This window comes from Sceloporus occidentalis, unplaced genomic scaffold, assembly GCF_023333645.1.
Source record: "Sceloporus occidentalis isolate IW3139 unplaced genomic scaffold, rSceOcc1.0.p SCAF_38, whole genome shotgun sequence".
Taxonomy (NCBI): Eukaryota; Metazoa; Chordata; class Lepidosauria; order Squamata; family Phrynosomatidae; genus Sceloporus; species Sceloporus occidentalis.
Genome location: NW_028317018.1, coordinates 3111671 through 3138681, shown reverse-complemented (window position 1 = coordinate 3138681; position 27011 = coordinate 3111671). Strand labels below are relative to the sequence as shown.

At 42.5% G+C, this 27011-nt stretch overlaps 1 protein-coding gene across 1 annotated transcript; it reads left to right on the top strand.

Moving 5' to 3' along the window:
- Positions 1-216: 216 nt before the first annotated feature.
- LOC149290637 (signal transducer and activator of transcription 1-alpha/beta-like) lies at positions 217-27011 on the top strand. Its single transcript, XM_089488546.1, has 21 exons — positions 217-344; positions 1582-1726; positions 10080-10178; positions 10858-10947; positions 14060-14138; positions 14422-14513; positions 14840-14991; positions 16844-17002; positions 17270-17362; positions 18782-18841; positions 20642-20671; positions 21166-21259; positions 21721-21762; positions 22045-22128; positions 22424-22522; positions 23792-23927; positions 24365-24411; positions 24912-25006; positions 25830-25989; positions 26342-26525; positions 26932-27011. Exons 1-21 carry the CDS (start codon positions 217-219, stop codon positions 27009-27011), a joined length of 2148 nt encoding a protein of 715 aa, XP_089344672.1.

Sequence of the window (27011 nt, the reverse complement as noted above, 5' to 3'; positions counted from 1 at the left end):
AGAAAATGGAGAAGTGAAGATGTGCACTAAAGATATGCTCAATAAATAATGTTCAATGATAAATGATAATATAAAGTAGGCTCTCCAATCTTTATGTCAGCTTGTGTACCAAGATCAGTTCTTCTTTATAAAGGATCAGAATTTCTAGGCATGAATTTTATAAGTCTTAACCCGAACACACTCATTTTTTATATATGTTTTGTAATAATACTAAGGATGGCTCAGTGGTATGAGCTGCAACAGATTGACAACAAATTTCTTGAACAAGTCCACCAGCTGTATGATGACAGCTTCCCAATGGAAATCCGGCAGTACCTGGCTCAGTGGATAGAAGCAAAAGACTGGTAAGAGACTATTATCACCTCTGTAGGGGTCAGTAAGTTACAGGGTATAGTTGGTGCTTCTTAAATTCCTATATAAAAACTGTATAAAATATCTATTTTATAGTATTGCAGGCACAGCATCAAACCCATTGCTTTATATATTTCAGCGTATTGACTTAACCTCATTAATAAAGATTACGAAATGGTGAAGCATTAACAGCGTTAATGTTAGGTTGCATAATCATTGTCTCACTAAAATAACATTGAAAGTGCATTTGCCCCAAAATGAATACGGGGGTGCATGAAGAACACATTAAATTGGTTAAACATATGTGTTTTGGCACCCAAGAACTGCTAGATAAACCAAGGGTCCTGTGATGTACGAGATTATGTACACTGCTTACTTTTCAAATTACTCTTATTAACCTGTAAGACCAGACATAACAAAAAATTGGAAACATCAAGTAAGTTTATCTCATGTTTAGAGGTTATTTTCCATATTATAATTATATGTATGAGTGAAATTTGAACAGCCCCTTCTAAGATCGTGGGTGACCCCCTACAGAGCCTTGCCAATGAAAAAGCAAATAAGTAAAACAATGAATACTACATAAAATTAGTTTTAAAAAGTAATAAAATAAATACTTAAAAATAAAATGTATGTAAGACAAACCACACAAAATCTTACACCTGGGCCGAAAAATCCTTGAAGCGGCCCAGAAAGTGTATAGAATGTGAGAAGACGTGAGAATTCCGGTTGGTCATACCCCTAACAAAGAGTTGCCCTACGAACACCAGATTAATGCATTAGGATGCCTCTGTTTGGTTATTTAAGTACTGCAAAAGTAAATAGCAAATTTGCACTGGAATATTTATTTTTTTCGCTCTCAAAAATGTAATAAAGATTATAAAAAAAAAAATGGGGCAATTACCCCCCTGGCCCCTGATGTCAAGGGCCCCCACTTGCAGGACAATTTGCATATTAACCTGCGCTTCAGAGCATGCATACACAATGAAAAGGGAGACTGAAAAGCCTAACTAAGGCTAAACTGATTAGTTTAATGAATAGATTTACATCTTTGCCAGTAGCTGACATACTAGTAGTATGCGCTCACATCATGCTTACTGTTTGAGACAAACATCATATCATGCTCCTTACATTGCAAATCTCAAAAAGTATAATTTTAAACAAGCTTTGTTTAAGACCGATGGCTCTGTTAATTATTTTCTTTTGTTATGTTGTTCTTTTATATCTTAGGGATCATGCTAGTAACAGTGCCTCGCTGGCCACAGTATTGTTCCATGAACTGCTTGCTCAGCTGGATGATCAGTATAGTAGATTTTCCTCTGAGTCCAACGTCTTACTTCAGCATAATATCCGTAAAAGCAAACGTAACTTCCAGGTACATTTTTCTTACTGGCATATATTTTGACAATGATATGAAAAACAAAAAGGAGCTGCAAGGAACGAAATCTGTTATCAAAATGTGACATTCCTAGGTGTAATGAGAGGTGCCAAGTAGAGGACTGCATTGGGAGGCGGGTCCCGCGGTCTTGCTGGGGCTGCGGGCGGGAGAGGGGGGTCAGGCACCTGCGGGTCCCGGTAATCCCGCGCAGTCCCGCAAGGCTGTCTTCTCGCTGCCCCATAACAGTGTCTCCTATCTTGCTCCGCCCAGGAACAAGGCGGAGTCACGTGATGTGACATCACTTCCTGTGACTCCGCCTTGTTTCTGGGCGGAGCACGAGCAGAGACGCTGTGAGGGAACAACTTGCGGGACTGCGTGGGAAATCAGGTAAGGAGGCGGGCGTGATTGGCCACAAATGTGGCGGGAGCAGGCGGGAGCGGAACACCCACATTGCGGGAGCGGGATTAAAAACAGCGGGAGCGGGATTAAAAAAGCAGTCTCGCGCAGGGCTTTAGTGCCAAGTCACAAGTCAGTGAAATTTTGTTTACTGATGAGTATGTTGTGCAAAAAACTATCATGGTCCTCAGTGATGTTATGTCAGGGGCGTCCAACATGCGGCCCGCGGGCCAAATGCGGCCCGCGGGACCTCGAGGTGCGGCCCGCGTGAGATCGGCAGCCAGGATCACAAGAGCCCTGCTGCTTACTTGTGGGAGGGGCTATTCTCTGCTCCAGTCCTGCCTCCTCTGTGGGGAGAACGAGGGAGGCCGCGCCCCCTGCTGAAGTCTGTGATCGGCATTGAGAGAGCTGTAGTGCAGGTAAGGAGGTGGGGGAGTGTGTTTGAATGAGTATGCCTGATTGAGGGAATGAATCTGTGAATGAATGTGTGTGTGATAGCATGGATGTGTAAGTGCTGGAACCTAGGCATGATGGGACTGTGATTGCTGTTAACAATCCCACTCCTATCATGCCAAGTCAGCCAGTATATGCTGAAACCTGGGTAGCTGCCCCCTTGTGTATTGATGCTGCCAGCAGTATGGGGTCTGCACTTACAGCCACCCTGTACCAGCATGTACTGGCTGACTTGGGATGATAGGAGTGTGATTGCTAACAGAAATCACAGTCCCATCATGCCTAGGTTCCAGCATTTACTGGTTGGCTGGGTATAAAAAGAGTGTGTTTGCTGTTAGCAATCACACTCCTATCATGCCAAGTCAGCCAGTACATGCTGAAACCTGGCTAGCTGTCCCCCTTGTGTATTGATGCTGCCAGCAGTATGGGGTCTGCATTTACAGCCACCCTGTACCAGCATGTACTGGCTGACTTGGGATGATAGGAGTGTGATTGCTAACAGCTAACAGCAATCTGCTAACAGCAATCACAGTCCCATCGTGCCTAGGTTCCAGCATTTACTGGTTGCCTGGGTATAAAAAGAGTGTGTTTGCTGTTATCAATCACACTCCTATCATGCCAAGTCATATTGTTGATTTTTTTTGTCCAATTGTGGTGTTACTTTTAATAAAAGCATGGTTACACACTAAAATTGGACAAAAAATACCGGTACAATGCCTAGCCAACCAGTACATGCTGGAATCTGGGTATGCCTGAGATTGCTGTTAACAATCATAATATATAATTTTTTTGTACAATTTTGGTGTGTAACTTACTTTTATTAAATGTGTGTGGGGGGTCATTTTCAGTTTCGGCTAAGTGAACCCTGAATTTTCGGTTTTGGTCCAGAATTTTCATTTTAGTGCATCGCTAAAATAAATAGAACTTGTTACTTACCTGCCCCCAGATCCCACGTTGCCGCCACGGAGGAGAGGGAGACCCCCCTCCAATACGCGGCCACTGGAGCCGGCACGGAGGAGAGGGAGACCCCCCTCCAATACGCGGCCACCGGAGCTGGCACGGAGGAGAGGGAGACCCCCCTCCAATACGCGGCCACCGGAGCCGGGACGGAGGAGAGGGAGACCCCCCTCCAACGCACGACCTCCGGAGCCGCCACGGAGGAGAGGGAGACCCCCTCCAACGCACGGGCACCGGAGCCGCCACGGAGGAGAGGGAGACCTCCCTCCAACACAGTGCCGCCTCCGCCGTCATCCACAGGACTGCCGTGCAGGAGAGGCAGACCTCCTGGAACACGGCGTCCGGTTTCGGCACTCGCGCGCCCTCTGGTGGTGAACTCCCGAAACGCAGGCATATATGAAGGGAGATTGCGCCACACTCATCATGGTGGTGATTCCCGGACATTGGAAGTGACGTCATGAGGTTTGGCGGGAGATTTGAACTTCCTCTGTGGTTTCTATTTAAACCTCTTCAGTTCTATCTGACCTTGCCTTCTGTTGGTTGTCTATGCCTTGTGCTAGTGCCCAGATAGCGTTTCCTGATTCTGTATTCCTGTGTATGATCCTGGCTTGTCTGACTTCGTTGATTTCTTGATTCCTGACCTCGGCTACGTTCACGTTTATCCTGTTTTCCTGAATCCTGACCTCGGCTCTGTTATACGACTATCCTGCTCTCTGGAATCCTGACCTTGGCTTGTTATACCTGTTCTGTCCTGGAGTCCTACCTGACCACGGTGTCTCCTAACTACTTGTACGTGACAGAAACAGAAGGCCATCATGAGACCCGCTTCGGTAGGATCTCAGGGTTCCTGTGAGGCTCGTCTGGATGAGATGGACCATCGTCTGGATCAGTTTGTCCAGGCACTCCAGACCCTTCTACAACGCACAGATCCCGGTCTACAAGTGCATGCTCCTCCAGCTGTAGCTCCACCGCCGGTACCAGCTCCAGCCCCGATGCCGGTGGTTCATGCTCCTATGAATCTTCCTCCACCCCAGCGATATGGAGGAGATCCTGCGACCTACCGAGGATTTCTCAACCAGTGCGAGATTCATTTTGAACTTAACCCTTATGCCTTTGTTTCTGATCGGGCTAGGATTGGTTACATAATCTCGCTTCTCACGGACAGGGCCCTGGCATGGGCATCTCCTCTGTGGGAGAGGAGTACCCAGGCGGTTCGCTCCTATTCCGAATTTGTGGCCGCACTACGTGCTGTGTTCGATGTTCCAGGCAGGAGTTCCACTGCTTCATCCTCTCTCTTCAGCATCCGTCAAGGAGAGCGTACCCTCATGGACTATGCTATTGAATGTCGTACGCTAATGGCAGAAGTGAACTGGACCAGCGAAGCCCTTATCGCTGCTTTTTTGAACGGACTATCAGAGACTTTGAAAGACGAGATTGCTGCTCGCGATCTTCCATCTGACCTGGACTCTGTAATCTCCTATGTGACCCAGATCGACCTTCGTCTTCGAGAACGACAGGTGCAACGAGACAATCTGAGAGCACGGGAGAGAAGTGTACGTTCCCTCCCGCATCTGGCTCCTCAGTTCATACCACCACCCACGTCTCCTGTTACCTGTGAGGAGCCTATGCAGCTGGGAATCACTCGTTTGTCTGAGAGTGAGAAAGCCAGGCGAAGAAAGGAGGGGCTCTGCCTATACTGCGGTCTGACTGGACATTGGGCCCGATCCTGTCCTAAAAAGTCGGGAAACGCCCGCACCTAGAGTGGTTTAGAGGACCTGCTTTAGGTGTGCTGGGTCTGTCCTCTGATTCTAGCAGCACTCGGATGACCGTTCCAATTCGGATTTCATGGCCGGGGGGATCCGTTTGCACTGAGGCTTTCCTGGATTCTGGAGCCGCAGAGAACTTTATTGATGCCCATTTTTGCGAGCAGCAGTTTATTCCCACCACACCTAAAGACACGCCGGTGAGAATTGAGGCCATTGATGGCAGACCACTTCATCCGCCACAAGTCACCCGAACTACCATACCAGTGACACTCTCCGTAGGGATGATGCATAAAGAGAATCTACAGTTCCTGGTAATTTGCTCTCCCTCTACTCCTGTTTCGGGGTTTCCATGGTTACAAAGGCACAACCCTACCATCAATTGGGCAACTGGGCAGATCACGTCCTGGAGTCAAGCTTGTGGGGAGCACTGTGACTCACCCATTCGACTGGCCATGGTGTCTACTGGTTCGGAGATGGCCGCTACGATTCTTCCAAGTCAGTATCGGGAGTTTGCGGATGTATTTGACAAGAAGGAAGCGGAGAAGTTACCTCCTCATAGACCCTACGACTGCCCTATTGATCTCCTTCCGGGCACTATGCCACCCCGAGGTCGAGTCTACCCTTTGTCTGTTCCCGAGACCCAGGCCATGGAATCCTACATCGAGGAGAATCTGAGGCGGGGTTTCATCCGTCGGTCTACGTCCCCGGCTGGAGCGGGGTTTTTCTTCGTCAAGAAGAAGAACGGAGAACTGAGACCTTGTATCGACTACAGAGGCTTGATTAGGATTACAAGGCGGAACTCCTATCCTATCCCCCTCATCTCGGAACTTTTCGACAGATTACGTGGGGCTCAAATCTTTACCAAATTGGATCTCCGTGGGGCGTATAACCTGGTCCGTATTCGTGCCGGTCACGAGTGGAGGACAGCCTTCAACACCCGCTCGGGACATTATGAGTACCTGGTGATGCCGTTCGGTCTGTGCAATGCCCCGGCGGTGTTCCAGGAATTTATTAACGACTGTCTACGGGACTTTCTCCAGCAGTTCCTGGTCGTATACCTGGACGATATCCTGATTTACTCAGAGAACTTAGCTATCCATCGCGACCAGGTCCGTCAAGTTCTGAGCCGTCTCCGACAGCATGGGCTATATGCCAAGTTGGAAAAGTGCGTTTTTGAGACCCGCAAGGTGACTTTCTTGGGGTACGTGATTACTCCTGAGGGTTTCGATATGGACCCATCGAAGGTGCTGGCGATCAAAGATCGGCCACGACCTACGGGTCTCAAGGCTCTGCAACGCTTCCTCGGATTCGCTTATTACTATAGACGCTTCATCCGGAATTACTCGAGGATTGTCGACCCTCTAACAGACTTGACTAAAAAAGGGGCCAATGTGTCTGAATGGTCCTCCGAAGCAGTGTCCGCGTTCACTCTTCTCAAAGAGAATTTCACGACGGCTCCAGTATTACGGCATCCCAATCCGCTTCTACCATTTGTCCTGGAGGTGGATGCCTCTGAATCTGGAGTGGGAGCGATACTCTCCCAACGAGCTTCGTACAGCGGACCACTACACCCTTGCGGCTACTTCTCCAGACACTTCTCTACAGCCGAGAAGAATTACGATATAGGGAATAAAGAACTGTTGGCGGTTATCCTGGCCTTGGAGGAATGGCGTCACCTGCTGGAGGGGGCCTCGGTACCGACCTTGATTCTGACCGATCACAAGAATCTCCAATACATGGAGTCAGCTAAGTGTCTCAATCCTCGCCAGGCAAGATGGGCTCTCTTTCTCTCCCGATTTCCGTTTGTGCTAACGTACCGTCCGGGTTCAAAGAACACTAAAGTGGACGCTCTGTCCCGCATGTTTACGCAACCTGAGGCGGAGAGTAGAGAGCCAGAACCCATCATCCCTTCTGCCAAGGTCGTTGCAGCCATTCGGTTACGGGGTTATGCTCCTTTGCTGGATCGCGTCACTCGGTCTCAAGGTCAAGCTCCGGATTCCTTGCCGCCGAGGAGGCTGTACGTCCCTCCGAGTTTGCGGGTACCTGTTCTACGCACTCTACATGGTGCCAGGACCTCGGGACATGCAGGAGTGGCACGCACTAGGGAGCTACTTTCACGGACTTTTTGGTGGCCTCATTGGGGCAGAGACATTACAGCATTCGTTCAGTCATGTGCGAGATGCGCGGCCAACAAATCCTCTCGCACTCGTCCGGCTGGCCTTCTTCGACCTCTCCCTTGTCCTTCGGTTCCCTGGACTCATGTGGCCATGGACTTTATTGTGGAATTACCGCCGTCCAGGGGACATACCGTGATCCTCGTGGTGGTCGACCGTTTCTCTAAGATGGCCCACTTTATCCCATTGCGGAAACTACCCAGCGCCTCTACTCTGGCGGACATCTTCATCCGGGAGATTGTGCGGCTCCACGGAGTACCGTCTGAGAACGTGTCGGACAGAGGTACCCAGTTCGTGGCTAGATTCTGGCGTGAATTCGCGAAATCCCTGGGCATCACGTTGGCCTTCTCTTCAGCATATCACCCGCAGACGAACGGTCTGGTGGAGAGAGCGAACCAACATCTGGAACAGTATCTACGTCTCTTCATCAACGATCATCAAGATGATTGGGTCGATCTGTTGCCATTTGCAGAGTTTGCTAGGAACAACACGCTCCAAGAATCTACCAGGATTTCACCCTTCTTCTGCCTGTATGGTCTCCATCCTCAGTCCCTCCCAGAGACATTACCGGTTTCAGCTGTTCCAGATCTGGAGGAGAGACTTGCGTCTATTCGTACCACCTGGGCTTCGGTACATTCCGCATTAGAACACGCGGCTTCGCTCCAACAACGTCAGGCCAACAAGAGGCGCTCCCCCAACCCCTCGTACCGGCCTGGCGAAAGAGTATGGCTGTCTACTAGATTTCTGAGACTCAGGGTTCCGTCCATGAAATTGGCCCCACGGTTTATTGGGCCCTTTCCAGTTATACGGCAGATCAATCCGGTGGCGTACAAACTTGCACTGCCTAGAACGCTCCGCATCCCTCGGGTATTTCACGCCTCATTGTTGAAGCCCCTAGTCTGCAACCGGTTTACCCGAGGTGGGAATTCTACTATGGAAACTGCCAGGAGGTCTTCGGAAAGAAGGACTCCTCGGGTAATTCTTGATTCCCGGCGACAACAGGGTAGTTTGCAGTACCTGGTACAATGGAGGGGTCTCGGTCCTGAGGAACGATCCTGGATACCTGCGGCACGCCTCTCCGTGCCACGATTGATACGTGCGTTTCATGCTAGGCATCCTTCTCGCCCTGGTGGTCGCCCTGAGGGCGCCCTTTCAAGGGGGGGTACTGTTACTTACCTGCCCCCAGATCCCACGTTGCCGCCACGGAGGAGAGGGAGACCCCCCTCCAATACGCGGCCACCGGAGCCGGCACGGAGGAGAGGGAGACCCCCCTCCAATACGCGGCCACCGGAGCTGGCACGGAGGAGAGGGAGACCCCCCTCCAATACGCGGCCACCGGAGCCGGGACGGAGGAGAGGGAGACCCCCCTCCAACGCACGACCTCCGGAGCCGCCACGGAGGAGAGGGAGACCCCCTCCAACGCACGGGCACCGGAGCCGCCACGGAGGAGAGGGAGACCTCCCTCCAACACAGTGCCGCCTCCGCCGTCATCCACAGGACTGCCGCGCAGGAGAGGCAGACCTCCTGGAACACGGCGTCTGGTTTCGGCACTCGCGCGCCCTCTGGTGGTGAACTCCCGAACTGCAGGCATATATGAAGGGAGATTGCGCCACACTCATCATGGTGGTGATTCCCGGACATTGGAAGTGACGTCATGAGGTTTGGCGGGAGATTTGAACTTCCTCTGTGGTTTCTATTTAAACCTCTTCAGTTCTATCTGACCTTGTCTTCTGTTGGTTGTCTATGCCTTGTGCTAGTGCCCAGATAGCGTTTCCTGATTCTGTATTCCTGTGTATGATCCTGGCTTGTCTGACTTCGTTGATTTCTTGATTCCTGACCTCGGCTACGTTCACGTTTATCCTGTTTTCCTGAATCCTGACCTCGGCTCTGTTATACGACTATCCTGCTCTCTGGAATCCTGACCTTGGCTTGTTATACCTGTTCTGTCCTGGAGTCCTACCTGACCACGGTGTCTCCTAACTACTTGTACGTGACAGAACTATTTTATTTTTACTTATACAGAATCCTGCATTTGTAGTCACAAAACTTTCTAGGCCCAGAAATCAGTGAGAGGAAAAGTAAAGGTTTTGTGTCATTTAATTTATTTTAATCTGCATATTTTACTAAAGGCCATATTTTCTCACAGTGAAAAATGAGTGCGGCCCGCGCACGTATACAATTCTGATGAAGTGGCCCACTGCAGAAAAAACTTGGACGCCCCTGTGTTATGTGATTGTGTTACAGTCATGGAAACACTAATATGTCCTTTAGCTCTACCCGCTTTTACAAACTATAAATATGTCACAAAGTCTCGATAAAGCCCCCACCTGCTAGAAACACCCCCTAAAACCAAAATTGAAATGTATGAAGGTACGTGATACTCCTGTAACTTTCTTGAAAACTGATAAATTGATAAAATTGTGAGAATTTGCGGAACTGGGTATGGGCAGAACGTCGATAGTGAGTGGGCCAAACCGGTTCCTGTAACCAGGTTAGCACTTATTTCCAGAGCCCCCAGCCAAGTCCACAGAGTTTCCAGGTGTGCTACTGTATTTTATTATTATAAACAGTTTTATTTGCTCTAAATGATGTCTTGTTTTCTAGGAAAATTTTCAGGAAGACCCTCTAAAAATGGCAATGATAATAAACAACTGCTTAAAAGATGAACGTAAAATACTGGCCACTGCCAAGTTACATAATACGGTATGATCGTTTAGTTCTACAATGAGTCTCAAATTAAACAAGTGATGGACTGCTTTTTGTCTTCACCCTTCTGTTTCTGTCTTGGGCCTTATCAATTATTAAAATATTGGCTAGAATTATGGTATGATTTGAAATGACTTTGTTACCAGTTTATGAATTGGCTCCCAGTTTTATATACCTAATATGTTCAAATAATCTATTCTTAAAATATCTTTTAGTGTGTCAGATATATTTCTTGCAGCAGGGGCACTCTAAAAGATAGATAAACCCTCTAGGTGAACAGTCCAGGGGATGCCAGATATGATCTGTCTGATCTGATCTGCAAACAGATTGTGTGAATTTCGGAAGAGAAGGATTATTATGGCGACCAACACAGTCCCTGCAACTATTAAATTCAATCTGCAAAAAAAGATTTTGAGACTGATACAACAAGTGCTTTATGCACAGTGGGCGCTAATATAGAAGAGGTCTGATTATAAGACGACCCCGATTATAAGACGAGGGGTATTTTTCAGAGCATTTGCTCTGAAAAAAACCTTGTCTTATAATCGAGCAAATACGGTACTAAAGAGGTCTGTGACCTCTAATCGTGATTAATAGATTAGGATTTCTACATTGGCCTGAAGAAGCCTTTGAAGATCAAGGAAATTGACATTTATAACTTGCAATTCCGTTGCAGAATCAAGTGGGCACCACCCAAACTAACATGATGTTGGACAAGCAGAAGGAGCTGGATAAAAGAGTGTCAGATGTGAAGAACAAGGCACTTGTAAGTAATGGCCTGTGATGTGTAAGTTTTATATAGGTATTGAGGCAATACTGGAGCAATTTGAGATGAAATGGTAAATTTGTAGTGATAACAGTTGGAACCAGTGGAAAGATTCTGGATTAGTGTTATTAACTTTTTACACTAAACATTTTCTAAGGTTTGTACTTTATGGCTACTCTTCTATCCCTTATGGTGCTTGTTGTACCTACCGTCTCCGCCACGGTGGGCGGCTCACTCGCCATGACGCACGCGCGCCCTCTCTGGGTGACGTGCATACTGCACGTACACAGAGGGGCGTGCGTGTTGGCGCTGCGCGCTCACGGCGGCTGCATTACTCTATGCGAACCGACGTGAGCCGCCCACGACGATACAACAATCCTGCGCGAGCTGCCGCGGCGTGCCGGCAGCACTCGCAGAGTTATAAGCGAGGTGCTGCAGCACGTCTGCGACACTCTACCACTATTAGTGTGTGCTAGACCCGCGGCACTCGCGGGTTTAGCATACGTTTACTCTTTTGTTTATCGCACCGGCCGACAGTCCGTTTTGCCGCCCTTGTCCATTATTTAAACTCACTCCTATGTTCAAAGAGTCACTGTATGTTGCTCTGGGTGCTCATTCTCTGCACTATGTCGCCTGTTTGCCTCTGTTGTGTACCAGACCTTGGATTGTTTATTGACCTCGCTCCCGTGCTGCCTGCCCTGACATCGGAATCTCCTGACCACGGTTTTCTGCCTCTGGCCCTGTATTGTTCCTCTGTCTTGGACTTTCTGCCTGTATACACCGTGCTGTGAACATGTCTCTGCATAGTGGGTGCATTACCCGCCGTAACAGTGCTTAAGAAAAATGGTCTCTATTGGTGAGCAAGGACAGAATGAGAAGAACCATGGCAAGGGTTTTATTTGTCTGTAGTATGACAGCAGACATATAATGGGGGGTATTGGGTGAGAGGTTGCCAACATATTTTTAAGGTCCCACTTCAGCAGTGAACAACTGCTCTGTCAGGGCAATTGAATAGGTCTGTCTTATGTGAAATTCTGTCCTTTTTATTAAAACGTAGCTAAAACACACTCTGTTTCTACCATATTGATTTAGTTTTAGGTACAGTTGCTGCCAGGCATACAAACACTGGACACGTTTGCCATCAGGAAAGAATCAGTGAAGTAATCCTGGTGGCTTTCAACATTTTTTATTAATAGAAGTAGATAGAGAGAGGTCTATGCAAAGCAGGTACAGCCAAGAGATAGGAAGGGAGTGGGGGATTCTGAAAGACTAAAGTAGACACTATTGGCTAGACATTGCTAGATTCTAAATAAGGTGAGGCTAGACTACACATCATACTGGATCACGTGACCATAGGTTAATGACATAGGGCAGGCGTGTATAGCTTGAGAGACTAGAGGCTAAAGTATATATCAGAAACTCCATTTGGGGATACCAATTGAAACACTCAGGACTTAAGCCCCCTCCCCATGACCCCCTTCTTTTGAATCATCTTGGACTGGCATATTTCTTATGTTAAAGTACAAGGCACAGGCAAAATCAGTGGGCAACTCAAGTCAGCGAATCTCTTAGAGTATAAAGACTATTCTCTAATGAGGTCCCTGAATGGTATGTTAGAATACAGCTGGTGTTGTTGTGTGTGTGTGTGGTGATATAGAATGTTTAAAAGTATCCAATCGAATCTTACTTGGTCCAGAGCGCCATGAGCAGTGAGCAGTGTTGATATTGATGCAGGTTATGCACAGGGGGAATGGCAGACTAAACGCGCTTCGAAGCGCACTTTGCTTCTTTTTCAATAGCTCTGTTAGTAATGAAAAAATGTGGGCCTTATATGTGGATCTGAATGCACATGATTGGATACTTGCTAATGGATGTAAAAAAATTGTGGAATGGATTAACAAGGGATTGGGGGGGGGAAACCAACTGGATTAGAGGAATCCTCTTAGATCAGTTACAGTCCTATGAATTGAATGAATGAATGACATGAGTAGTGCAATAGTGGAAGGACAGTGATGTGGAAAATCTAATGATATGAAAATCTCTGTACGAATGGAAGTATATAAATAAAAATAAAAAATATAAAACAAAAATAAGATAAATATGAAAATGGAGATCATGAATATTAATAATAACAATAATAATAATAATAATGATAGGCATAAACGAAATATACATAAAAATGGGGGAAACATTTGTAGGAGAGGGTAGGCCCTCGTGCAGGGGGAGTCAAGGCGTTGGGTAATCAGCCTGGCTCATGGTTCACCGTGCGACATTGTGGGGGCCTGTCTCTCATCACATAAAGCAAAAAATTTCAAGTTCTGCATTGAGTCCCTTTGGGGCTAATGTGTCCATCTGGAAAATAAATTTGGATTCAGCTCTTGACATTTTGGCGATTAAATTGCCTCCTCTCCAATCTGGATGTATTGTCTGGAGAGCTGCATATGTGGTACCTCTAATGTGACAATTATGATGTTCTTTATAGTGTGCTGATAAAGTGTGTTTTTCAAAACCTCTTTTGATGTTGTAAAAATGTTCAGCTATAGGTTTTTTTTAGGGTTCTTGATGTACGTCCTACGTATTGTTTGCCACATGGGCATTGAATGATATATATAATGTTTTTGCTATTACAGGTAAGTAATTCTCTGATAGTGTACTCTGTGCTGTTGGAATAGGATACTATAGTTTCTGGGGTTTTTTTAGGAAATGTTGTGATTTTGCAGTTGTTACATTGTGTGCATCTATGGAAGCCCTTGGATCCCGAAATAGATGATTGGCGTTTGTTATATTGTGTGTCTTTAGTGAGTTTGGTTGTGGGAGTTATCTTCAAAGCTAAGTTTGGAGCTTTTGTGAAAACAATGGGAGCTTGTGAAGGAAGTGATGGACCTATTGTTTTGTCGGTTTGTAGTAGGTGCCAATGTTTATTTATTATTTTCTTGATTTGGCGGTGTGCTGTGTTGAAGGGTAGGACTAATTTGGCTGTTAGAGCCTTATCATACTGTGAATTCTCTTCTGCAGTGTTTATAACTTGATATTCCTTGAGTATGCTTAGGCACTTTTAAAAGGAATCCACTGACAGACCCATATACATTCAGTTTCATTCAATGTCATTTAGGGAATAGAAAAAGACATGAAAAGCTTGGAGGATCTGCAGGACGAATATGACTTCAAATACAAAACAGTGCTGAGCAGAGGTGAGAGATATCCTGGTCCTAATGACAATGGCTTGTAGTGATTTCTTACTAGCGATTGAAGATTGTGATAATTAAAAATATATATTGAATTCTATACTGGTAATTAAACCAATACTTTGTTTTAAACAAAAAATGTATTGTATTTTGGTTTTAAAAAAGGCAATAAGACTTGTAGTCCACGAACCACTTTCAGTGTTTGAAAATTGGAAAAACATATTGCAGTAAATTTATATATATGTAATACTAGAAATCTTAAGCTATCATTCTAACCACCATTTTACAGAAAATGAATGTAATGGCATAGCACAGAAAGAACTCCAGCATGAAAAGATGATTGTAACGAATATGTACATGAATGTGGGGATGAAAAGGAAGGTATGTCTATATCTATATGTAACCATTCCCTAAAACTCATGCCAGCTATTAATTAAATATTAATTATAAATATTTAAATTGGTCTTATCATCCACATGTGATGTTTTTCTTTTGTGTGCGTATAATAATATTTATTGTGTATTTATACATTTTTGGCAGATCCATATTTCCAAATGTAAATAGAAATGATATTGTTGGATGTGTATATACATTCCTGCTAAAACATGGTGCGGCTTCAGTACTGTAGATTCAGGTTTTAAGAAACGTTAATCCTGAAAGCATATTACTTAAATCTGAAAGATTAATTTGTCATTTTTTCTCCCAAGGAAATTGTGCACCAAATTGCAGATTTCTTCAAAGCCGTAGAACTTACTCAAAGTGTCCTTATTAATGAAGAGCTGGTTGACTGGAAACACAGACAGCAGATAGCTTGCATTGGAGGTCCACCAAATGCTTGCCTTGACCAACTACAGGCCTGGTAAGGATTTCACAAAAGCACAGGGGTTTTCTGAACTACTGAGCAAAAACAGTAGATGTTTACATCTTGGAGATGCATGAAATTTCAACATATTTATCTAGTTATATTGAAGGTCTGAGGCTGTGAGATTAAGGAGATTATGTTGGTTAGGAAAAGACACACCTAAGGATATTTAATATGGACTGTGTTATTTTTCAGATTTTGAGCTCTCAAATCCAGCCCTTACATTAGCCCTTTATTGTGGTATATTTCCCATTTGGATTTCGATGGTTTAAACCTCTTGCCAGACAGATGAATATGGAATTTATTAGGGCTGCAACAACTAATCGATAAAATCGATAATAATTGATAATGAAAATCTTTGCCAACGAATTTCATTATCGATTAGTTGAATCAATTTTTATCGATTATAAAATGAGGGTTTTTTCAGAGCAAATGCTCTGAAAAATACCGCTCGTTTTATAATCCGTTTAAGTGACTCACAGCAGCAGCTCCTACCTACAGTTCCTCCCTGCAGTCACTGCCGATTGGCCCGCCTACTTCCTTTTTCCAGTCCCTCCCTGCAGTCACTGCTGATTGGCTGCAAGGAGGGACAGGGAGAAAGAAAGGGGCGGTGCCAAAGTGGCGATTGGCCCCGCCCATTTCATATACTGTCGACATGGCTCAAGAACTCATCTAACCGGTGAGTATAAAATTAATATTTGGGCTGCTGAATGTTAGGGGCAGTTATAGTTAATGGGGTGTTCAGGGTTAATTTAGGGGCAGTTATAGTTGGGTGTTTAGGGTTAATTTAGGGGCAGTTATAGTTAGTGGGGTGTTTAGGGTTAATTTAGGGGCAGTTATAGTTAGTAGGGTGTTTAGGGTTAATTTAGGGGCAGTTATAGTTAGTGGGGTGTTTAGGGTTAATTGTGGTTGATGGGGTCTTCAGGGTTAATTTAGGGGCAGGTGTGGTTGATCAGGTGTTTAGGGTTAATTTAGGGGAGATTATAGTTAATGGGGTGTTTAGGGTTAATTTAGGGGCAGTTGTGGTTGGTGGGGTCTTTAGGGTTAATTTAGGGGCAGTTGTGGTTGATGGGGTCTTTAGGGTTAATTTAGGGGCAGTTGTGGTTGATGGGGTCTTCAGGATTAATTTAGGGGCAGTTATGGTTAATGGGGTCTTCAGGGTTAATTTAATGCTGACGACTGAGGGTTAATTTAATTAAATAAAGTTATCTTAAGGTGCAGTTAGAGGTAAAGGGGGGGCAAACTGAGGGGAATCTAAATCCTGGGGGCAGTGAAGATAAAACCAGTACTTATTTATAAAAGTATTGTGTCAGAGTCTGCAAACCTTTGAGTGCACTATGGCATATCAGGGGGGTATACGGCATACCTTGGGAGGATGGAGTGACATATCTGGGGGTATAAGGCATATGGGGTATATAAGGCATATGTGGGGAGGGCAGTGTGGCATGTCTGGGAGGCAGTGTGGCAAGCCTGGGCTCAAATGTGCATAACTGGGGGGGGGGCAGGTTGGGAAATAAAAACAAGAAATGCATTTTTATCAAAGTTTTTTTTTTTTATTCTGCTGTTTGTTTTTTACATCCTACGTTACTTTATTAAATTATTTTAAATAAATGAAAAATTTACATTTTTTATCCGATTAATTGATTAATCGAAAAAATAATCCGCCAACTAATCGATTATGAAAATAATCGTTAGTTGCAGCCTTAGAATTCATGTTTTGGTCTATTATTTTTTCATTCAGTTACATTCACTATTATTCAATTTAAGGTGTTTTTCCACGGGATATACACTCATTGGCCGTTAATACTAAATGTTGATGATGATGATAATGTCTTTCTCGTCCTGACAGGTTTACCTCTATTGCCAAAGGTTTGCAGCAGGTTCTTCAACAACTAAAGAAATTGGAGGAATTGGAACAGAAGTTGACTTATGAAGGCGATCCCATCACAAACAGCAAACAATTCTTTCAAGAACGCAGTCAGAGTCTTTTTAAGCAGCTAATACAAAGGTATTTTACTACAAACTACTGATTTCTAAAGGCTCCATGTTTGCATGCAACTATAGGAGGATATGTACCAGCCTGTGGTAAATTATATGGATACCAGTTGTTAGTATGTAGAGCACTTAAGCATCTTGCTGCAAACTAGTGGGTCATGATGTAGGTACAGTGGTCATTGTGTACAGAGTCTGTGATCTTGACTCTCATTGACCAACACAGATGAAGATACCAAAATGTATACTTCTCATTAAAGATATTTACTTATTTTCTCTACAGCTCATTTGTAGTTGAAAGACAACCATGCATGCCAACCCATCCTCAGAGACCCTTGGTTTTAAAGACTGGAGTCCAGTTTACTGTGAAGCTAAGGTACAGTAGTTTTTCAGTAATTAAAACTGGTATTGGCTGCCAATTACGCTACACTACAACATAAGACAAGAATGGGCAAAAGTATTTACTATGCTAAACATCTATGTTCAAATGAAGAATCTGAAAATTGATTGCATTCACTTGGCTGTTTCTAGTGACACTTTGGCAAGCAAGAATGGCTCAAATATGGATAGTCGCAAAAACTGTTCTTGCTTCTTTTTTTTGCTTCTATTTCACAAACAAAAGGCAACTAATCCAGTTAAAGTCATAATATCATAAAGAATAATTTGTGACTGAAGACAGGAATCTGAAATATTGCTGAACTGCCTCCCTTTTTTTCTGAGCACCATTTCCACCTCCACTGTCCTAGACTTGGCTCGATTTCCTTTTCTTAAACTTGAATAAATTATACTCATACTGAAATTTTCATTCATGTATAACAAACACCTATGCTCATACATACTGATGCAGACACCCATGTAACGGCATATAGCTACTAAGACACGTACACACACTGACATTTATAGCTATCATGTACAGCAACATAGGCACAAGAAAACACACTTATGCACACACTACCAACACTGACACAAACACACACTTTCATACATTTTCTATTGTAAAGGTTGATGCCCCCATTCATTTACTTACATTGGTGGTTAAGGGGCAGGAGCCATTGCCAACAAGGCTCTCTCTTTTGCACCTGGTGGAACCTACTGAGGCAGAGAGCGATGGGATATAATATCACATTTTATTGTTCTTTGTTCCTGTACATCCTGACCCACTGCATCACCTGTTGTCTCTGTAAGTCAAATTGTTATGTTACATACGACTTGTTTTGTCCTGTCTACCCATTGTACAGCGCTACGGATTTTGATGGTGCTATATAAAACAACAAATAATAATACTAATAATAATAAAAATAATCACGAGAGAGTGATCAAGACCAGTAATGGCACAGGTAGCTTGCCTGGCACCTCTCATTTACTATTAAGCTGTGAGGGCTCCCTGATTAAATTAGATATTTTAACCCATGAACATAATAGCAAATCCAGCCTCTGCTTTCCAAAGCTAACAGAATATTCTTTTAAGTACGTCACATTTCTTCAACTGCCATTATATTTCTATTGTTCTCTAACAGGGAGAAAATGAATGTAATAATTACATTTTGTAACTGCATGTAGATGGAAGTTGTCATTTAGAGAGCTCGAAAACATCTGGTAACTTTCAACCAAATATCCCCTCTAACAACACATAAACATGTTTTTTTTTGTTCCCTAATGAATCCATTAACTTTTTAAAGGGCAACATTTACATCTTCACAGCAGTTCTAGGTCTAGTAATGAGTAATTTGTGGGATTGTACTGTATATGCGCAAAATATGGTTTATATCACCAGCATCACTATTTTTTTTTGCAGACTTTTGGTTAGTCTACAGGAATTTAATTATCAGCTCAAGGTCAAAGCTGTGTTTGATAAGTAAGTATTTCTCTGTTAAGAAAACTTCTACAAATATTATATTACTAGTGGAGGAATTTAATATAACCAAACTTATCTTTAATATGGTCCATAGACTAAACAAAATCAAAAACGTTCAATAGCGCATATTATGCAGAAAATCACGGAGATGCATCACTGTATGATGCGTTTTGCACATTTAGTGGTTTCTCAAAAGCCGATCCCTGGTTGTATTCACAAACCTTAGTAGAGAGATAAATGGAGGCCCACAACTGCTGGCCTCAAGGGTTCATTTCGAGACAGTTTGTTCCACAAACTAGAGCTGAGCAAAAGTTATGTCACAGACAAAAAATACATCTTCAGGTTTTACTTTTTTATACCAGATGTTAAACTGTGATCATGATGTGCAACACTGGAGATTATTATTATTTTTTTTTTCTTTAATAAAATAGACCTCACTGAGACAATATTACAATTTTAATATACCGTATTGGCTCGGATATAGGCCGCACCCGAATATAGGCCGCACCCTAAAAGTTAGGTGCTTTTTTAAAGAAAAAGTTTTGTAATATATATGCTGCCACTCTGCCCTCCAGCCCGAGATATGCTGCCACTCTGCCCCCCCCCCCTGACTTACCAGAGCAGACTCCCGGGTGTCTTGTGGGGCCGGGGCTGAAGTGCCGGCACCTGAAGTTGTATACGTGTATTGCGTAGATGTCCCCCGCTGGCCCCGCAAGACACCCGGGAGTATGCTCTGGTAAGTCTTGGGGGCAGAGGTAAAACGCATCGTGCAGACGTTCACCGGCTGTGGCGATGCGCGTAAACAACCTCTGCTGCCGGCACGTCTGCACGATGTGCTTTAACAATCTCCCTTGCCAGGACTCCCCTCTTGGGAATTCCCGGCAAGGGAGATTGTTAAAGCACATTGAGCAGACGTGCCGGCAGCGGAGGGTGTTTACACGCGCATCGCCGCAGCCGGTGAACGTCTGCGCGATGCGCTTAGACAACCTCCCGTGCCGGCACCTACGCAGCCCCTCCCCCCGTGTGAAGTGCCGGCAGGGGAGGCTGTCTGAGCGTATCAGAGAGTAGGATGCAGGTCCCCTGCACCGCTGCGGGGGATCTGCATCCTAACCCTGCTGCCAGCATGTCCTGGGCGTCGGGCGATTTGAATTGCGCATTCCTGCGCTAAACCCCGAATATAGGCCGCACCCCCACTTTAAAGACTTAAAGTGGGTGGGGGGGGAGTGCGGCCTATATTCCCGCAAATACGGTATACCTTTTGGAACCTATTCAGATTATTAGCTGTCTGAATTTTGGGATAAATACTGTGTTTGAAATATTGAGTTTAACAATAATAAACAAAAAAGTCCAAAATAAATCAAGTCCATATAATTATATTGGTTCCAAAATCTCCAGATGCCTTATAGCCAGGAACCCGAGATGCAAATCTTATGCCCTTACTAAAAATACAGTGTGCGTTCTCTACTTTTCCTTCCACATTCTGAAACATATCCTATACGGAGAGTTGAGTCTTATTCTTCTGGACCTCTGTACAATTATATGGACTTGGGGACTTAGATCAGAGTTTTGTTTGTTCAATATTTCGAGCATATAACTAAGCACCAGGATTAATTGTATATATATTACGTATCTTCACGTGAATTACAAGGACAAATAGATTTAAAAAAAGTTAAAATTATAAATGCACAGGCAAAAAGTTTATATGTGTAGTCCATGTAAATAGATATAATATTAATGTATAATATTTTTTTTATTTATATATAATCATATTTCTCTTTTCATAAACTTTTGTGTTTTTAGAGATGTCAATGAAAAGAATACAGTGAAAGGGTAAGTCTGATCTGTGTACAGTGGGTGTAGTGTTCATTTGGGTTGGGTGGATGAGAGATCGGAAGTTTTGTTATTCTGTTCTCATATTCACATCATTGGAATCAGATCATGAAACCTGTTATTGGCACTAATGGGAATCTTGACTGGTTTTACATGGATATGGAAGGTAATGTTCTTCAGTTTATCTGCCTCTCCCAAACGTACATTCAGGCTGTCTTTCTGATGCCCTTAGTACATGTCCATTTCTTAAATAATCTGTTATAAGAAAACGTCCATGACTTTGTCTTGAAAGGAGGCACAGACGGAGAAATACCAACATGAGCAGTAGGAACATTGCTCATATAAAAGAAAAAAAAAAACGTTTTTGCTTTTTCATATAGCCAAGGATGGTGATGGACACGGTTTCCTGGAATGTCTTGTGGGAGTTGAGCAAACAGAAGCCAGTTTAAGTTTATTTATTGGATTGGGTTTTTTTTGTTTTTTTTTCCTTGCAGATTCCGTAAATTTAACATTTTAGGAACAAATACAAAAGTAATGAACATGGAAGAGTCTATAAATGGATCATTAGCCGCTGAATTCAGACATCTGGTAAATGCATCTTTGTTGTTCTACACAAAATTGTAGAAAAAGTTAAAAAATCTTTGAAAAAAATAACTAAGAAAAGTAAGTGTTCAAAAGACTTCTGAAGCTGTGTATGCAGACTATGGCTGCCATTTTTTGTGAAGGGTATATACACTTTTGTTAATCAAAGTGATATAAAGTGATGATTAAGTTGTTATGATTATGACCGTTGTGGTCTTATCTTCCATGAATAGCTTACACAATTTAGTGCAAGTTTGCCTTTCATTATGTTGTGATTCGTAAACATTTAACCCCTTAAGGACAATGGGCGGTCCCTAAACCCATTGAAACGTACGGGCTTTGTCATTAAGGGGTTAATTGAGTGTTAAGGCCCTGGTCTGTCATTTTAAAGTAAGCCCTTAGAAACCAACAACTTGTTCCCTTCAGATCATGCACCTGCTGATCAACCACTTGTGACTTTCTTTCAGCAACTAAAGGAGCAGAAGAATGCTGGAAGCAGAACTAATGAGGTGAAGAGTTTATCTTTGTACATATGGGGGAAGTGATGGATTTCAGTATAGTTTAATAGACAGATTTTTTATAGAAAGATGTTTATTGTTCTTTACATCCACATTTATTAGAAACCATAAACATTAACGACTCCATTCTACTGGTTGAGGAGGTTCCAATGACCATCACATATTCAAAGAGATTTGCCAAAATGTTCAGGAGGACATGAACAATATGATATTGTAAATCCAAACACTTTTTTATTTGTAAGTTATACAGTAATCTACATTTTTTCCATTTAGGGTCCTCTAATTGTCACAGAAGAGCTTCATTCCCTAAGTTTCGAGACACAGCTTTGCCAGCCAGGCTTAGTGGTGGATTTGGAGGTGGGTCTCATTTCAAAGTCTTTGTGTACATTGCATAAATGTATTGTGTGAGTATACGTTGTCTGAACCTGTGCTTTTTTGAAAAAAAAATATTTTCAGTTTGTAATTTGATTATATAATAAGGTAAAATAATATATTTATATATTAGTTCAATTGTTACATAACACTGGATTTTTACATATAATTCCGTATTTTAATACAAATGAGTGTTTGTGCCAACCAGCACTACTTCAATGTGGCTTTAAGCATGAATGTAATATGACATCTTAATATGTGATTTAAAAAATTCCAACAGACTGCATCCCTTCCCATTGTGGTTATTTCCAATGTAAGCCAGCTTCCGAGCGGATGGGCCTCTATTTTGTGGTACAACATGTTGACATCTGAGACAAAGGTATGTTAACAGTCTAAAATAGTTTGCTTTTTGACAGCAGTGTGTGATGAAAGTAGTAGTTCCTGTGGTTTGCCTAGAGATGTCTGTGTAGAGGTGTAAGTATGCCACACAAGGAGAACGCAATCAAGGTTAGAAAGGTTAACACATACCATGTAGGCCACCTAGAGCTCAAGTTCTTTGCTATGTTGGCAAATGTACATTCCTGGTTGGGATGGAACCGATCACATATTTTTCAAGTGAAAATCGGAAGTTTGAGGCTTTAATGACCATTTGCGTTAATGACTTATTATTGAGGTCTGATTACAGCACATATTTCTTTGTATTTTCTTTATCTTTTAATTCAAGCTGCTATATTGGGACTTGAGTCTAACAGAAGTATTCCTATATTATTGTATTAAATAAAAATGTTTTATTTAAAGCATTCATTAATAAAAAATATATAAATTGTAGTATGCCACAATTGTAGGGCCCCGCTTTGGCAAGATTCTAGCTAGTTAATGTGGACATATCTCCTCTGGCTTCAGTCCTGAACATTGGTATTTTAGCATAGATGCAGCAACAAGGTGAGGGGAACCAGTCTTGCAAAGATCGCTCTGGAAAGAGCCAGTAGATGGAAACCTAATACATTACAGCTTAACATTGTTAGAAAAGTCTTTACACAGATGTTTTTATACTTCTGAGGAAGCCGTTGCCCTAAGCCACAGGATGGAAAGCAAGCTATAACCGAAAAGGTGTTATTTATCTTTTGGGGTACCTTTTATACTTATCTAATAACAATTTAAATAAATAATGATTATATATGTAAATTTTAAACGTTTTTTTATATTAAACTGTAGATTGGGTTTTGAATTAAAATTGAATGCATCTCTATCTGCTAATATTTTGAACCTATTAAGGACTTTTCTAGGTAAAACTTATTTAAAAATCACGATAGCCATAAGTTCAAAAGGGGTTAGAACTCTCTAGACCGCTGCCACCATTTCTGTTAAAATATTGTGTGGCGGAACCATGATGGTGTTTGGTAGCTGCCCAGTACATTGTCTTTATTTAAGAGAACCAGTAGAGTTATTGTATTATTAAATGATGGAGGAAAATACATTAGAATTTGGAGGGTTCCTACAGTCTTGCCTTTTCAGAGATTATCATAATTACAAAGAGGCAGGGAACCCTCGTACTAGCCTAACATTCCAAAATTTGTTAGAATCACGTTCCTGAGCCAGCATCTTTCTTGGCCGTTGTATTAATAAATTTGTTTTGTACTTTTTCCAGAATCTTTCTTTTTTCTTGAACCCGCCTGCTGCCAGATGGGCACAGTTGGCTGATGTGCTGAGTTGGCAGTTCTCTTCAGTAACCAAAAGAGGACTCAGTGCAGATCAGCTGAGCATGTTAGAAGAGAAGCTTTTAGGTAAAAAAAGGGTATCGGTGCTTTCTGATACTACACATCCTTCAAGCACTTTCTTTTTGGTGTTTATTATGGATAGTGTGCAATGAACACAGTGTGTTACGTTAGTGCCCAATGAACACAGTAGTTCTTCATTAAAGCATTTGTCTGGCAGAGACAAAGAAGAGGTACAAATAAAGATCAACACTCACTGGGACTGAACAAATAAAGAGAGTAAGTGAGGTGCCCTATAGGTCCCTTCCGTCTAGTTAGAGTGCTAAACTGAAAACTCTCCATGCTCTCTTGTTGACTTCCCCATCTCACATACGCTCAACAATCACTAACAGACAGGTATATTAGCAGTGGTTCTCCTGTGACGTCAAACACTAATAATGCTTTACTTTTAATTGTGTCCCCATATGTATTTTAATAAACTATTTTTATTTATTGACCAGGTCCAGGTCCAAATAGTGTAGATGACCTTATCCCATGGACTAAATTCTGCAAGGTAAACATTACTATATCAGAATATAATGGAATCAGTCTACAGTATGAAACATTTAATCTACAGATACATCATCTAATTTTGTTCTTAAATTTAAAAAATCCCCCATAGAGATCATGCTATTTTGAAGGCAGAGTGGTCACGCCGAATATTGATTTGATTTAGATTTTTCTTGTGTTAACTCACTTTGCATTTTGTTAACTGCTAAAAATAAACTATTAAATATCTATTTCTGAAAGCATTTTTTCACACCTGTCTTTTGCGCAGCACTGTATATCTGAGAAATGGGGTAGGAAAAAATAATAAATACATATACAATTGGGTAATATATTCATAGTTGGTCTAGGAGCATGTCAGTAGCAGATTGGAGAAACTCAAGCTTAAGTATTTAAAAAAGTGAAGTATTATTTTGCGGAATATAATTCATAAGTATCTCCATAAAGTTTATGCTTAGAAACGCATTTCTATGAAAATATGTTTTATTCTTATTTTATTACTTTTAGGAAAATATGAATGACAAGAATTTTCCATTTTGGCTTTGGATTGAAGGCATCTTAGAGCTGATTAAAAAACATCTTTTGTTTTTGTGGAATGATGGGTAAGAACTGTTTTTTGGGTTTTTTTTCCTTTTTTTTTTCTCTTCAGAAAGGAGGGAACTGTATGTTTGTAAAATAAAAATTTACTAACATTTAGTAAAAATGATACATTTAATGGATAACTGGGAAGATGGTATTTACTGCCAGCTTTCTGGACACCAAGGTCCCAGTATGCCTGAATATCAAACCTCAGTGTACTGGAAGCTCGTGCATCCTTTACTAAAGTGTGGTTTCAACTCCCTTAATTCCAAATGAATAATATAAGGACATTCCTTGCAAATGTCTGTGTAAGAATGAGCTAGTTCTGCACAGTGAATAGTTCAATCAGTGGGGTGATCTTGTTAAAACCCTCACGTATTTAGATATGCCTTATACAGGGCCATCCAAGCTATACAGCAGTTCATTGATGTTCTACTTTAGTAAAAAAAAATATAAATGTTATTCCCAACGGCAATTTTTTTTTCTTTGCTTTCTTTGCAAAAAGGTGGTTTTGTGTGAAAAATAAATCCACCTGTGCTTATATGAAGAGTTAGAAAACGCAACATTATTTGTGGAATGGTCTTTAAAGATAAAAACTCTGGACTCCACAGCTGTGGGTGAGATCTATTCTCTCCGCATGAGCCTAGGTGGTTCATTTTGTGCAGATGGTTCTATCAAAATGAGGGGGGACATTGACTTGACCATATACACTTTTATGTGGTTATCCAGAGATTTTGTTCTTTTTAGGGACTATTTGATAAAAATGTGATAAAAACTTCCAAAATTCTGTATTATGTGAAAGAAAAATATCACTGAACACAATATTTACCTCACTACTATAAACAGGTGCATTTTGGGCTTCATTAGCAAAGAAAAGGAGCGGGTCCTGCTAAAGGAGAAAGAAACAGGGACATTTTTATTGAGATTTAGTGAAAGCAGCAGAGAAGGGGCCATCACGTTCACTTGGGTGGAGGGACCCCAATATGGTAAGGAAAATACTTATATTGTACTGAGCAAATATCTCAAATGTAAATGGTGAAACTGTAGCTAAAAGGTATCCTGTAAGGCCCATCAGTATAGAAGTGGCTAATATAATCCACTATATAAAAGTCCCAATCTTTGTATTTTTTACTCTAATATACTCCATGATTTGGTTAAAATGAGCTTCCCAGTGGCCGATCTGGTCATCCTTCTTACTGATCAGTTCAGCTATTAGTGTCTGCAATGTTCAATTTGTGCCACATAAGTTGGTAACTCTGATAATACTTATTCAGAATTCCACACAAACTCAAACAGTATGATGTAGTATAATCTGAAGATTTACAATTCCCAGAAATGTATCTTTATATTCTGCAGAGCCTCAGTTTCATTCAGTTGAACCATATACGAAGAGAGAGCTCTCGGCGGTATCGTTTCCTGACATTATCCGCAGTTATAAAGTGATGGCCGCTGAAAATATCCCCGATAACCCACTACGGTTCTTGTACCCCGACACGCCAAAAGACATGGCATTTGGGAAATACTACTCCAGACCAAAAGACGGTAAATATCTTCAAATCTAGTTTAAACATAATGCAATACAATGAAATGTAGAATGCAACCGCACCCTTGTGCCCCTTCCCGCACCCTTGTGCCCCTTCCTGCACCCTAATGCCCCTTCCTGCTGTTTTCCATGCTGGTCAAACACATCTCCATGTATGTGATATAATTGGCTCCAGCTCTGGCTAGGCAAATGCTGTAGGCCTCTATGGGCATCAGACCCCCATGCAAGTGTGTGGTAAGGACCCCCGTTAATTTAAATAGGGCTGCTTTCCTGCCACGCATTGGCTGCTTCAATATTCGGTAATTCTACATTATACTAACAGGGTACTTGAATATTCATCCTTCTTTAGTGGGGATTCCAGGGACAGTAAACATTAACCACGCTTTATTTATTTATTATCTTCAGCACCAGAACCAATGGACGTTGAGGGGCCAAAATCAACAGGATATATTAAAACTGAGCTAATCTCTGTCTCTGAAGTGTGA

What these genes read in the sequence shown, in the direction of transcription:
- LOC149290637 (XM_089488546.1), top strand. Translation starts at nt 217, where the DNA reads ATGGCTCAGTGGTATGAGCTGCAACAGATTGACAACAAATTTCTTGAA. An exon ending in ATGTGAAGAACAAGGCACTT is followed by an intron (nt 10,948 to 14,059) that starts GTAAGTAATGGC and finishes AATGTCATTTAG; the next exon opens with GGAATAGAAAAAGACATGAA. An exon ending in CCGCTGAATTCAGACATCTG is followed by an intron (nt 21,260 to 21,720) that starts GTAAATGCATCT and finishes ACTTTCTTTCAG; the next exon opens with CAACTAAAGGAGCAGAAGAA.